This window comes from Populus euphratica, unplaced genomic scaffold (assembly GCF_000495115.2).
Source record: "Populus euphratica unplaced genomic scaffold, PopEup_1.0 scaffold44.1, whole genome shotgun sequence".
NCBI classification, from domain to species: domain Eukaryota; kingdom Viridiplantae; phylum Streptophyta; class Magnoliopsida; order Malpighiales; family Salicaceae; genus Populus; species Populus euphratica.
In genome coordinates, this window is record NW_011499865.1 from 1,479,189 (window position 1) to 1,494,076 (window position 14,888).

At 36.1% G+C, this 14,888-nt stretch overlaps 1 protein-coding gene across 1 annotated transcript in view; it reads right to left on the reverse strand.

Moving 5' to 3' along the window:
- Window positions 1-2,738: 2,738 nt before the first annotated feature.
- LOC105125987 (E3 ubiquitin-protein ligase KEG-like) overlaps window positions 2,739-14,888 on the reverse strand; it is a 13,132-nt gene continuing 982 nt past the window's right edge. Inside the window, exons 2-17 of the mRNA XM_011026680.1 lie at window positions 14,839-14,865; window positions 13,971-14,339; window positions 13,664-13,891; window positions 12,831-12,956; window positions 12,406-12,742; window positions 12,163-12,320; window positions 10,457-10,614; window positions 9,642-9,763; window positions 9,151-9,285; window positions 7,439-7,563; window positions 7,118-7,222; window positions 6,787-7,020; window positions 5,581-5,914; window positions 5,245-5,433; window positions 4,845-5,150; window positions 2,739-4,501 (exon numbers count right to left, since the gene is read on the reverse strand). Of these exons, the coding sequence (XP_011024982.1) occupies window positions 3,275-4,501; window positions 4,845-5,150; window positions 5,245-5,433; window positions 5,581-5,914; window positions 6,787-7,020; window positions 7,118-7,222; window positions 7,439-7,563; window positions 9,151-9,285; window positions 9,642-9,763; window positions 10,457-10,614; window positions 12,163-12,320; window positions 12,406-12,742; window positions 12,831-12,956; window positions 13,664-13,891; window positions 13,971-14,339; window positions 14,839-14,865 (4,180 nt within the window). The 3' untranslated portion in view covers window positions 2,739-3,274. The remainder of the gene's footprint in view (window positions 4,502-4,844; window positions 5,151-5,244; window positions 5,434-5,580; window positions 5,915-6,786; window positions 7,021-7,117; window positions 7,223-7,438; window positions 7,564-9,150; window positions 9,286-9,641; window positions 9,764-10,456; window positions 10,615-12,162; window positions 12,321-12,405; window positions 12,743-12,830; window positions 12,957-13,663; window positions 13,892-13,970; window positions 14,340-14,838; window positions 14,866-14,888) is intronic.

Consider the following 14,888-nt stretch of genomic DNA (forward strand, 5'->3'; position numbering starts at 1 on the left):
GTTTTGGTTCGAGAGCCTTTATTTTTTTTTTTTTTTGATTTATATGGGTGTCCGGGCCAGCTTGCGCGCACCACGACTAATCCCCACGGCCCACTGAATACCCTGCAAATCCAGTAGACATGTAAAACACCACAGGGGTGATAAACGTGCATACCAGGGCTAAAACCCAGGTGCAGTAGAAGAAGACAAGTCCCTTCCACCGCTAGACCAAGTACTAGTTTACTCAGAGTCAGTATTTTAATCGCATGGCTATGCGTCCTTCTGTGCGGCGGATCTAGCGCAGGTTCATTCTGTGTCCTTTGATGATTCTCTCTTTTTTCTTGCAAGCTGCAGATACAGTGCTGAAGGCTGGCATTCCAAGCAATTATTTCACTTAAAGAGTTTTATACATGTATCGCAAATAATCTATAACAAACGACATTTCATTTTTTTTTTATTTGCAGGAAGTAATTTTCTTGGATGCTGCCAAGCAGTTAAAAGGCATGTTACTAAATCGACAGTGAATGCTTGTTTCTGAGATCTATCAGGAATGTTTCAATAACATAAAGAATTTTGTATTCAACTTTTATTCTATTTAAAGGCACTTATCAATGTTTTAGAATTTTTTTTTTGGGTATTTGGTGCATCGGCGAATGATAACCCCAGCAAAACCTGATGATAAAATTTCAACATGGCATCGACTTTTGGAAACCTGATTTCATTTTAGTGGAGACAGCAGAAAATTCGTTTGATTCAATTGGTATCTTAAAAAAGAGAGGATTGTTGTTATGGGTGATTAGAAGCTGCCGAATTACGCATCCTGTGTGTGTGTGTGTGCTTCTAAGAGTCTTAACTGTTGCAGCTCCATGGAGTGATTATCAGAGCATAATTGTTCAGTACTTTCTCTCGTTGATCTGTATCATGAATCAATTTATTGATAAATATTTGAGTTTCCCAGCTGCTGTGTATGGCAGTAACAATAGCTTTCTGTGTGTGTTCGCACTGCCATTGACATATCTTGGAGTCGCACAGTCCCTTCCAGCTAGCTTTATCGCAGGACTCATCGGCCTTGTTTTGGGGTGGCTTATCTATGCCGACACCATCATTTGCGTTTTCAACCTCGGAAGATGGTGTCAACTGGCCTGACATTCATGGCTAATAATAGGAAAAGGAAGAAGAATCCTGTCATTGTAACGCCTTCTGTTGTCACAATTGCAAGTGTAATCCTTGAGCAATAGTCATGCATGATTAAGTATCTGGGAAGGGAAAACCAAAATAACATTTGGTAGAGGAGAAGTGGCGAAGGCCCTTCAGAGAAATTGTCCACATTATTATTTAGATTCTCCTAGTGGAGGTACTTTCGTCATGTCTATATGTTCTTGCCCTTCAGTTTGTTTGTTTTTATTAACAGTTATAGTTGTTTTTTAAAATGATTTTTATTTATTAATATATTAAAATGTTTTTTTTTATTTAAAATTATTTTTAACATCAACATATCATTTTAAAATAATTTTTATTTATTAAAAATTAGTTTTAACATCAACATATCAAAATAATCTAAAAATATAAAAAATATTAATTTAAAATAAAAATAAAAAAATTTAATTTTTAAAAAGTATTTTTAAAATATAAAAATAAACCGTGCAAGAAAGAGAGTCAATAATAATAATTATAAAACTGTTTAATCGGGACAATTGAATACTTTCTTTTGAAGTAATAATTATTTTCAATTTAAAATCTCTTTGTAGTTTTATTATTACTATTATCGACTTAGATTGATAATTAAATGAATTCAAATTCATTTATAACAACTGAGTTTAAGTGGTAGTTCATATATGTTTATTTAATATATAAGTTTACGGGTTGATTAATTAATTTATATTTATATATTCGATATATTCTCTTTCATCACCCTTCTAAGAATTCTCATTCATACATTTTTATATCAAAGTTGTCAATATTATTTTAGAAGCCATTTTAGATTTTCATTTGATATGAAAAGTTTCAATATTTAATCAGTTTAGAATTTCATTTAGGAGTCAGCATTTATATATATATTTGATAAATTCAGGTTCTATATAACACTTAATTACTTAAATAAATATTTATCACATTAGAGTTGGCTTAAGATAAACAAGGGTCTTGGACAAAATTATAAATGAGACTTTTAATTTTTTTTTATTTTTTTTTATGTATGTCTGACAAGTAGTCTTGAACAATCTACATTTTGCACTTTGATACTTCTGTTAAGTGAGAATAATTTTTATTTTATAAAATATAATTGACAAATATATTATTCTTGAAGTATTTTTGTTAAGTGGGGGCCTAAGGCCACTGTCCAAGTTGCTCATATATTCTAGCCAGCTCTAAATCACACATAATGTTATTAAATTAATACATATTTTAGAATGTGTGTGTATGATATAGTGTAAACATGTAGTTAAATTACTCTGAAGATATTAAAGCTTCCTTAAAAAGAAAAACAATATTATTGTTCGATTTCGTAAGTATCATGTAACTGAATTTAAAAAAAAAAATGTACAACCAAGTCGGATCAAATATAATCAATGCCATTAGTGAAGCAATGAAAAATTTAAATAAAAAGAATAGATATTTGTATAGTGAATTAGAATGGCTAGTGAAATACCCATCTTAAGAGAGTCCATTTCGACTAAGTTACATGATATGAAATGGATGGATATTTGTTTTGTTTTGTTTTATTGAAACACCTTGGATATTATAATAAAAGTTAAAAGAGCTTTTAAAGCTAATTACGGACATATTATATCTAATGATAGCACAGAAACTAGAACAATCAACCAGATTTCCTACAAAAAAGAGTGCGCATCTTCCAGCTGCTTTTCCTAGCTATATGCTACAAACTAGTATTTTTTTTTACAAACTAGCATGATGTACATTAAATGCAGAGATGGACCCATCTGCTGCATATCATGGCTAACACAAGTCATAAATTTGGAATATGTGCAATACTCTTTCACGCAAATCATGACTGAATCACTTGGTAAAATGACAATATCTGCAAGGCCTCGAAAGAAAATATTACGAAGAAGGAACGAGCTCCACCTAACCTGCACATGATCTTCACGCCATTCCTTCACCAGTATCTTCAATTATGAGATGAATAATATATCAAACAGCCTTGCTGTCCGTCCTGTTTGGTGGAACATTTTGCACTGATACGCCTTCTGTTGCAGTGGTCGCTGCACTTTCTTACACTACCGGCTCTCGCTTTAGCTTGTATCACATCCAGATTCAATACAGACTAAAGTTGCTATCAAGCAAAACTAGAGCTCTCATCGAGAATTATATCTGCTGGGTCTCCAATCCAAGGTCGTCCTTCTCTCCATTTGAATTTAATTCGTAGCTTTCCATTAGCATCCACCCCAACTACTTGGCCCTTGCTAGCACAGGTTTCCATTCCCCACCCCCATCTGGGCTTCACCAGTCGTTCCCTAAATCTCACACTGTCACCTACCTTAAATGCCCTTACCTTTTCCATTTCCCATTCTTTGCAAACCCAAAGCTGATCCAAGAAGCAAAATGCCACCAAAAGCTCTCCTTCCTCCATCTTGTGCACCACTCCAATGCTATCACGAGTGACCTCTCCCCATTGGTATACTGGGGTAGCTATAGATGATTTGACTCTTACCCAATCTCCAATTTGTATTATCTCTTCCTCCACCACGTCAACTTCTGATGGATCAAGCATCCAAACCTTGGAGCCAGCTGGTGTAAATATCCTCAGTTTTCCATCTAGATCTATCGCTGATATAGAACCAACGCTCTCATGTGTATGGCCTGACCAACCAAATCGTGGCTGCTTTACATGGGGCTTCACCTTCACCCTTTGGCCTACTGCAAGTTTATCCACTGTTTCAAGCTCACATGCAGGTCCTGCCCATAATTCAGGTTCGCCACAGAACCCAACAAGGAAAGTACCATCCCAACCATCCTCTTGATGCCTCACTCCTTGTACAGCTCCAAGACTTCCAGGCCCCAAACTTTTCCACCTGGTGGCACTGTCTTTCATTTTTACCCATTCTCCCACCTCAAACATTTGATCTATCTCAAAATCAGCGGGATCTCCTCGCCACAAATTGTGCAACCCAGGGAATGAAACTCTTAGTTCTCCATCAATATTTACAGCAGTTACAACACCTCTTGAATTGTGGCATGCACCCCTCCATCCCCACCTAGGTTCAACTAGTCCAGTTCGAAATCGAACATGCTGCCCTATTTTTATGCGTGAAACCTTTTCCACCTCTGTGCAGTGAGCGGGCAGCTTTCCTTTACGAAAACAACAAACCAAATCTAGATGAAAAGAATCCTGTATACTATGCACGACAGCGATATTCTCCTTCCTAAAACTGTTCCACTCATAACTTGGTCTAGACCCCAGACATTGCTTCACCCTAACCCAGTCACCAACAGCGAGTCCTGAAAGCCTTTCAGCATCACCTGGAGAAACTTTCCATAAGCTTGCTCTACGAGCCACTCTCACCTTCACAAATAATTGGGAGTAAAACTTTATTAAAACAGTTTAAAAGTTCTGAAGGTCAAAATGCAGATATACACAAGTCTGGCACACGAGAAAAAAGAGGACAACCCAGCCAATTTAAATTGTGGAATGCATGCTACGATATAATTAATGGTCGATGCCATTGATTCAGATGCATATACTGCACCTATGAATTTGCATCCACCAAGGCAGTAAATGCACTGTGGGGGACTCATACTCAAAAACATGATCAAAGTGTTGGTAATTCGAATCACGCTACTACTAGACATACATGCAAGAACACAAACAAGGATTGTAATGCAATGCAAAATATAAGCATGCTCACATTGAGGGTTCCATCCATGTCAATCCTCTCAACAGTCCCAAAAGTAGCTGGGCTTTCATTTGACCATCCAAGCAATGGCTGAGTGATAGACGGCATGACACGGATCTCTTGTCCCACTTTGAAAGGTGACACCTTCTCCATGTCTGTCATTGAACATAGGAAGGGCCTGCTTCTAAAGGAGAAAGCAACACCCATGTCACCATCATCCTCTAAGTTATGGACAATACCAATGCTAGTCCTGGTGACATCATCCCACCCATATTTTGGAGAGGGTACCGAAGCTTTTACTCTAACCCAGTCACCAACCTGATCAAGTAAGATGAGATAATAAATGCAAACTACTCACAGCATAATCCGATCAGTGGTCAAATGAGTTAAAAAACAAGTCACAAAATATTACCTTAAAGTCCTCCACCTTTTCCATATCTGAAGGATCAGCCGTCCATGATATGGACCGCTTTTGTATTTCGATTATCAGAAGACCATTACTCTTTATGTCAAATATTCTTCCAACACTATGATGTGTCTCACCACCCCAACCAAAGCTGGGCTCTGCAATAGATCGTTTCACACATACTAGCTCACCTATCTGTAAAATAAAACAGAATTAAAAACAAAAAAAAAATGTATAGATGCTTAGTGAATAGCATGATGTAGGGAAGAGGGCTGGAGTAGGAAGATATATTACTGTTCTTTAAGAAAACATGGCAATAAAAAACAGAAACATTCTCACTACCTTAAAAGGCACAACTGGTTCAACCTCCTCTGGTTCAAATATGCATGGAGCAGGTACACAACTGAACTCTATCAACAAACTACTATCGGATCTGATACCATGCACGATCCCTATGCTTCCAGCAGTCACAATTCCAAAATCGTGCTTTACTGCCTCAGGTGTTTTGCGAACACAAACCCAATCACCAACCTTGAATTCTTCAAATCTTTGAAAATCTGCAGGATCAGCTTGCCACCCCTTAGAGGCACCGTGAAAACCAATACGTACAAACCCCTCATCCTCAATGCACAGAACAGTTCCCTGACTGTCACGTAATTGTTCATGCAACGCATATCTGAAAACAGAAGAATCAACATCTTCAAGCCTTCATAACATTCTAATGATTAAAGAATGTCAGAGATTCTTATAATGATCATCAAAATGTTGGTTCAAAGCATGGAAATAACCCAAAAAATAAAATCGTACATAAGCTGTATTTTGATTTTTGTCAAGGTTCCATTAGCTAACCATTGTCACAATTCTCAATGGTTACATAAAATAAATCTATAATTTCCTCTTTTATTAAATATAAACAATACAACAAATCATCCCATGACTTTCCCCGTTTACTTTTTATCCAGGTTCTGGTTCTTACACAAGTCTAGAGGTTAAGTTTATAAAGGTTCAGCAAGAATTGAGCCCTTGAATATCCACTACTAAACAGCCACCCTTGTAGTTAGAAAGTCTAAAGGTTAAGTTTAGAAAGGTTCAGCAAGAATTGAGTCCTTGAATATCTACTACTAACCAGCCACCCTTGTAGCTTAATGCACATCCCCTTACATCAAGGGTTCAGCGGGTAGTGGATGCTGATGAGTAAAATGAACACCTACTAAGGAAGATAATTAACAATCAAGCACAACATCACTCAAGTCTAGAGGTTAAGTTTAAAAAGGTTCAGCAAGAATTGAGTCCTTGAATATCTACTACTAACCAGCCACCCTTGTAGTTAGAAAGTCTAAAGGTTAAGTTTAGAAAGGTTCAGCAAGAATTGAGTCCTTGAATATCTACTACTAACCAGCCACCCTTGTAGCTTAATGCACATCCCCTTACATCAAGGGTTTAGAGGCTAGGGGATGATGATGAGTAAATTGAACATCTACTAAGGAAGATAATTAACAATCAAGCACATCATCACTCTAATATTTGCTACAGCAACCATGATCATACCTGGGCTCTATAACATCAGGTTTAAGTTGCACAAGTTGGCCACTGTCAAAAGGAATCACTTTTACAACTTCATTTGACAAGACATGAGCAACTCCTGTGCAAAATGATACAGTAAGGCTGCCATTCTCTGGAATATTCTGTACAAAACCAACACTGCCACACGTTGCACCTTGCCACCCATATGTTGGATTCTTCATGCCCCTCTTGAATTTTACCCAATCTCCAACTTCAAACCTACAGTCAAAATGACAAGGTGAAGATTATCATATTGGATTAAGCAACGGTAAAAGTTTAGAATTGGCAAATAATTCCCCCAAAAAATTGCACTCACACTGTTGGGTATAAAGAAACTCCCTTATTAGCTAGTGCTTCCAAAAGCTCTTCTGAAATCCATTCTCGGGGCAGGCTTTCCAGGAGGTCACACAACATCTTACCACTGTTGCCCATAAGACAAATGCATGATCACAGAAAGACACAACAAAATGCATATTCATTCAGTCAAAGTATGCTCAATGTTACGATTGGTAACATGAGAAAACTCTGTATGAACTTCGATCAGAAACATTAGTTAAGAATTAACTGAGAAAACAGAATCTCCAGTTTTACCCTGACAGAAAAAGAATGATAAGCAACCACATTACGCTTCACTTACCTGTTGTTTCTAATTTTAACGCTTGCATTTGAGCACTGCAGCATAAGGATGATGCAGTCAAGATTCTCACGTATCAACCTTGCAGCTGCAGCAGCTATATGGAAAGCATTGTCACCATCCTCATCCTGATTATAATTACAAAGAAGTTGCTTCAGTATACGATCATGTGAACAAATTGCAATGATCAATATTTGAAAATAAAAGGGCTGAGTGTTTTTACACATAGAAATCCTTGCAAATGAAAGTGGAATAATGTGGAAGATTTATCTATGGACTAAAACATCAACCCACCTTTTTGTTATCCGAGCAAAATTATACTACTTAATGTATCAAATTCATCAAACTCTCATCAGAACCAATAAATAAATGATCCATGGGCATCAATATGGTTCCTTGAGAAAACATTAGAAGCACAAAGATGAATAGTAGATCTCATTCAACAAATCACCTATATACACATAAAAGAAAAGTTTCCAAATCAGGACTATTTGCGAATAAAAATCCCAATTGCAAATCAAATACTGGACTAAATTTGCAAATTTAAGAATCAAAAAGTTCCATATCAGTTCTTACATCATTTATAAATGTAAAACAAATAAAATGCTCATACAGGTAATTTTTTTTTATTATACATTAAGTCAATGTAGTTCTATTTAATATCAAACAATAATTTGAATAGTTGATAAATCAAATTCTAACTGTGTACAACCCAATTTCCAAATAGATGAACATTTTTGTGACCTTTTCTCCAACAAGGTTAAGATCATTTTAAGTTAATGTTCAACCCAACGAGTTGTAGGACCAAATCCTAGGAAGCAGTATTATAGCACCATGCTCTAGTGTACTGTAGATGTTGCTGTAGCAGCTTCATACAATTAGTTTTTTCCCTTAACTAGTCTATTTATGGGTTATTTATTATGCTAGTTTGGACGGTTAAAATTTGTTCAGTTTTAAGGGTACGAATTTCATTTCATGTAGGCTTTTTTCATAGTAATTAAGGGCTGCTACTACAATAAAAAAAACTATGAATCAATATTGAGAAAATTTTATAAAGATTTTTGTTCTCTTTTCTGGCTGTAACTGTACAGCGAGAAAAGAGAACAAAAATCTTTATAAATACTGTTTGCATGTTCCTTCCTACCTTCCCTACCCCAAAGCCACAGTAACCCCCAAGAAAAAAAAAAAAAACCTGTTTGGAGCAAAGGAAAGAAAAGGAAACTGTTTGCAAAAGAGGAGTGCTGAACATGTATAATATATCAAGTTCTTCTGAAAGACTTAAAAACTATCATAAAGACATGCTAAATAAGAAGAGCTAAGCACTCACGTTCATCCAAATCAATTTTCTCAACAAATGAATCTTAATGGCATCTAATTGATGATAAGTTAGGATCCTCGAATCACTTCTTTATAACTTTTCATTAATGAAGGGCTTTGAATCAATTTTTTATAACTTTTCATTAATAAAGGGCTCTGCTAGAGGTTGTGAAGTTTGAGGCTGGATTAGCACAGTAACAATCTGTTAATTACATGGAGTACTATTAACTGACCAGACACACATAATTATCAATGAACACTTTACTTCTGTTATTGCTTTTGACTTCTACATTGACATAAATGTACATTATCAAACACATTAGGAGATACCAGGCATATTTAATAACCACAACATCACAGTGACAATAGAATTCAAAAGAAAAGGAAACATCACAAACCTGCAAATTACAATCTGCACCAGCAGCCAAGAGCAATTCGACACAAGGCTTTGCACCTTTAGCCAATGCTAAATGAAGAGGTATTGTACCATGCACATTTCGTAGGTTAGCATTCACTCCAGCATCAAGAATGATCTACTTGGAAACAAAAAGTAAACTTTTCATCAGAAGTTAAAGGTCATGTCTGATCAGGAACTGGACATTCATAACAGCTTTATAAAATTAAATACTTAATATGTCCAAACTCCAAAATGAGTTTCCAAATCCTTTATGCTTGATATTTTAGGAAGAAGCCACTATTGTCATTTACCATCTTCTGGCTTCCTTTTCCAAATGTACATTCATCATAAGTTATAAACTGAAAAGATTCCTAACAAAGAGATTATGTTTCAACTTTTTTTACTCTACATATACCTCACGAGAAGTAAAAAAATGGCAAGTAACTGTAGAAGTAATAAGTTAATTTAAAGTGGAAAACCCCATTGAATTACCTTGACCAACTCAACATCATTTGCTGCTGAAGCTGTATGCAAAGCTGTTTGATGATTTTCAGCATCTTGGGCAGCAGGGTTTGCTCCAGCAGCAAGAAGTAATCTCACCAGCTCTCTGCCCTCTACAATTTGAAACTGAATATTAGCTGAGGTAAAACAAAAAATGTATCTATATTTGTTACTTCCCGGGAATGAGGATATGGGTGGGGTTTGGAGCAAATCTTCTGCTGTTTGTCCACATATGTGATTACCAAATACATAGAAATTTAGTTATATGTACTAAATTGAGAGCTTTAAACCTAGATATATAGATGAAAGCACACATGGCAAAAATACATAACACATGAGCATATACAGGCACATCAAAGTCTAGTAAAAGTTGGAAGCTTAAACGAAAGATTACACATGATGAAACTCCTAATTAATACTAACTATTAAGTATAAAATAGAAACAGTTGCTAAATAACATAAAAATAACCACTATAAGATCATAAAATTTATAAAACTAAAACAGTTGATGGAAACTATTCTATAATACTGAATTGCCAATTAAACAACTATTGGAACATTACTTGTCCAACAAAAATGGCACAAGGAGCAGCTTTAAAAGCAAAAGACCATTTCCCTGAGTTGATGAAGATTTACAAATACATGTCAGAAACTGTAATAAGAACCATTACACTTGATTGGAAAAAACAATAGCACATGAAAACAAATGGAAAAGACAAAATTTCCAGGAAGCAAGATAAGAAACGATATGTACGGGGTAGAATCTCACATAAAGTTCAACAGATTAGAATTAAATAATGAAGTACCTGTCTCATGATCTTTTCTTAAAGCAGCTGCCATACATAATGCAGTTCCAACTGAACTGGGCAGCTCAATGGCTCCAGCAATTTCTTCTTCTGATGCAACTTCTAGCCACCTCTTGACAACAGTCACATTTAGAGCTTCTATGCACAAATGCAGGGGTCTGTGATAGCAGAAGTGTAATAAAAAGCAGCTCAGAGTGGGATCAGCACATCATAGAAAGAAAATGGTAACATTTGAATAGACAAATTGTCATACAACACGCATTTCTACAGATAATATCTAAATGAATGCACAGACACACACAACATCAGAAACATATACCAGGTTTCAGTAATTGACCTTCAGATGATAAGCAGTCTATGACATTTGAAAACTTCCTTTTTTATCAAAACAAGAACAGGCCACAAGGATATAGTTTTAACCCAAAAACCCTGCAAAGAGTTAATAATAGATTCTTCACCATTGCATTATTTTGTGCTACTCTTACTGAAAAAATTAAAATATTCACCAAAGGCAACCAACCCTGTGTATAAAAAAAGCAACAGTAACTCCAAGCATTTAGCTCATAATCAAGCAAAACCTGCCATGACCAAACAGAACCCACAATCATACACCTCACCCAATTAGTGTCAATGTACTAACATGCTCAACCAACCTTGTACTCCAAATGGATGAGAGATTCGAGTTCTTGATTTTTTTTCTCCTTGTTTGTATGTTTATGCCTCTCCAAGTGCTTTGGACAACAATTTTACAGAAACAGATAGCATATGATAACTTAATAGGCAAGTATTGCTACTAAAGTGTAGTTTGTAACTCAATCCAACCAAATCTTAGCCCCAACTAGTTGGGACAGCTACAGGAATCTCTTTTCTATTCTCCATGTCAATCTTATAAAACAAAAACAGTAGCCACAAGCTTCCTTTCAAAAATATTCTCAAAGGTGTTATCCAAGCCCACATTCTTCACTGATTTAAATTTATAATAACCCTTAAGTTGGATGCACTAGGGGGACAAAACAATGCAAATTAAAAAAAGACATGAAAATACATAATTGATTCTTCCAGTAGTCTAACATTCATGTGTGACAGATCAACAAATAACCAGGAACAATCTGGAACTGTAGATTTATTCAAGGGAAAGAAAAAAAAAAGAAAAATAGCAGAGTGTCAGCAAGATTTGAAGATCTCTATTGAACAGACATCAAGACGACTTTTATAAAGAAATATTAACATTCATTAACCTTTAAAAATATAGCTCCAGATTACTGAAAACATGATAATTATGAATCAAACTACATTATAATCCAGTAAGTGATGATGAATAGAAAAGCATAATCCTTTTATCCAGATGAATGAAATTAAGTGAAGCCGAGGTGCATAGAAAAATAGTGACAAAAATGAATGTGCAAAGGCTACTCCAAACAATTTTAACTCCTAACCAAAAACAGGTTGGAAAGCCAGTGGGTGGACCCGTATGTCAGTTTCATAAATAAGCTAGTTAAGTATAGAATATCTAGAGAGAATCAATCATAAGATTCCCTCAATAAAAATCTAAATATGCTATGAAAATCTACCTCAGTGAGATACTTCATCTCAGATAATAAAAAACCTTAAATTGCATCAAAAACCAAAAAAAAATCCTCTTTTTTTTTCACAACAACTAGAAAATTTCAACAATAAATGATATGCAAACTGGAATTAACTCTCACGTCAAATTTTTTGAGTTCAGAAAACTCATTGATCTGCATCCACTATTTTCCAATATGACAATAGCACATTCTGTATGTTTGTTGGTGATGGCTACGTGCAGTACAGATTCACCATCATCATCCACTGCATTGGCATCAGCACCAGCCAAAAGTAATTCCTGTAAAAATTGTTTGAGATGATCTAAACTGAAGAAAATAAAGGACCAGGTCTTTCCTATAAAACATACAGATTTGGGAGCCTACCAACATGCAGTCTGGTTGCCCATAATATGCACAGACATGAGCTACCGACCGGTTAATGCTTTCGCTCATCCTACAAGTTGCATAATCTGATCTTCTGATAAGAGATCTTACACATTCTGGGGATCCAGCTGCTAAAGCAAACACTATTGGCGGATTACCATCTTTATCATGAATATCCACATCCACACCGCTGTACTCCAAAATGGCATCAACAAGTTTAATGCAACCCCGTCTACAAGCCAAGTGCAATGCAGTTTGACCATCAGCATTATGTGCTTCAAGCAGAGAAATAACTGAGTTGCCATCATTACCCGATGCAGACTTGGCAAGAAGATCTCTGCAAAAACAGTGAGGGCTAAGAAACAAACCTGGAGGATTTCTATTAACATGTTCACACAACAAACTGAGTTTTTGTTAAAATAGACCTGACACCATCAACGTCCCCATCAGATAAAAGTTGATGCAGATGATTGCTTTTGACTGGGAAAATGTCCAGAACGGATGTCGGAGATTGTTCCAGCATATCAATTCTGGAACAGTTTGCAGGTTCTCTAGATTTGACAGATGAAAGGGAAAAAAAGGACATGGTTCAAATATCAGACAAAGTTTACAACTCAATCTAGAAGACAAAAAAATAGCAGTCATATCATAGCCAACTGGGTAGAGAAATGGAAAATAATCATAAAAACTGGTATCTAGCTTATTCCTTGTCAAACAATACAAGTAGACTATGCATTTCCATCCTTATCATTTGACATCCAGCTTGATGTTTCATTAGCAGAGTATTTTACTGCTGACAGTCTTTGCTGTACTCAATATGAATCTATTCCCACTTGAAGGATAGCTTGCAGCTGATTCTCCCAACAGTTTTCTTGTTTACAATAAAACTTTCCTCATCCTCTCTCGCTGTAGCACCTTTGTATTTCTCTTGTTGCACAAACTGATGAACCTTATACCACTGATCAACCTCCATTTTACCACTTACATTTTCTCTTGGCACAATAAGGACAGTCAGGTGCCAACCACCACCATCGGAGCCAAAAATCATAAAATCAGCCAAATGGTATACCCACTGTATTGCCAGACCATCTACTGTTCTGAAGAGTTGGAATTCCATGCATAGCCATGATTGGCTGTATCTTCTAATTAAAAGGTTATTGCCTATAATCTCTTCAGACAGTAAAATCCAAATCTGAATGATTGTGATCATCAAATGACCAACATTAACTATATATCGAAACACAGAGGAGATTCTTACGTATTAGGAATTGCAGGACTTCGACGTATTCCTTGCAAATGACGCAGAAATATGGCTAGCATTGCATGAAATGTGGGTCTGTTCGATGCCTTAAATTGTAGGCACTCGCCAATCATCTTCCATAGTTCTGTAGGAATCCCATGACCTACAACTTTTTCATATTGTGGAGGTGATCTTCCTTCCTTAACAACAGCACGGTAGATCTCTTCTGCACTTAAACCAGCCCACCTGAATAAAATATCCATGTAAGACAGAAAGTACTACCAATCAATAAAATAATACAAACAAAAAGTTTTGGTTCACATACGGAGTGAAGCCAGTGCACATTTCGACGAGAGCACAACCAAAACTCCAGGAATCTGATTTTGCAGATATGCCGATGTTACCATCCCTGAATAAGTGCAAAGACTTCCTTAACGGCTCCCAAGCCTCTGGAGCTGAATAATATGGACTTAGCGACAAACAATCAATACACCAATGTGTTTTTAACGGATCAGCCTCAGGCACAAGTAGACCCTTTGGGCAAGAAGTTTTCTTAAGAATCATCGGAAGTCCATAGTCAGAAACCACCACATGACCACTTGCATCAAGAAGAAAATTGGACGGCTTTAAGTTCAGGCACACAATACCCGCAGCATGAATTTCAATTACCCCGCGTGCAATGTCAGCTCCATACCTACAATAACATTAAAAAAAACATAAACGCTTATCAAAAACTAATTTTCTACGCCTGATGAGATCAGTAGATAATCAAGTTAGGGTTTTAGAATAGACAAGAAACTAGGCCCCCTAGTGTAAAAAAAATTCAAGAAATATCTTCCCAATATGAGCATGTTTTAAACAAAATAGCAACTTATGCTTAGTTTTCCCTTACAGTCCTTTTATGTTGCAGATAAAGTGGTAACCTCAGGCTGATAAAGCCAAAACTAAATCCACCTCTCTAGCCTAATAAAATGCAGGCCATCCACAAGATCTTGATGCTATCTGTAACCTTACAGAGGAAAGTAATTTCCAACTAGTGCTTGGCAATTAGAAAGGCAAACATCATGTTCTCTAAGCTTAAAACACAAATATGTCCTCCCAATAGCCAACTAAATTAAATTAAAGATAACAAACAACAATCAAACTAAAAACACATTCAATTTCACTTTGAATAAAAAAATAATGAACAAGACCTTAAGATTTGATCAAGAGAGAGGCGGGCGCCCTTCCCTCCCCTCTCTTC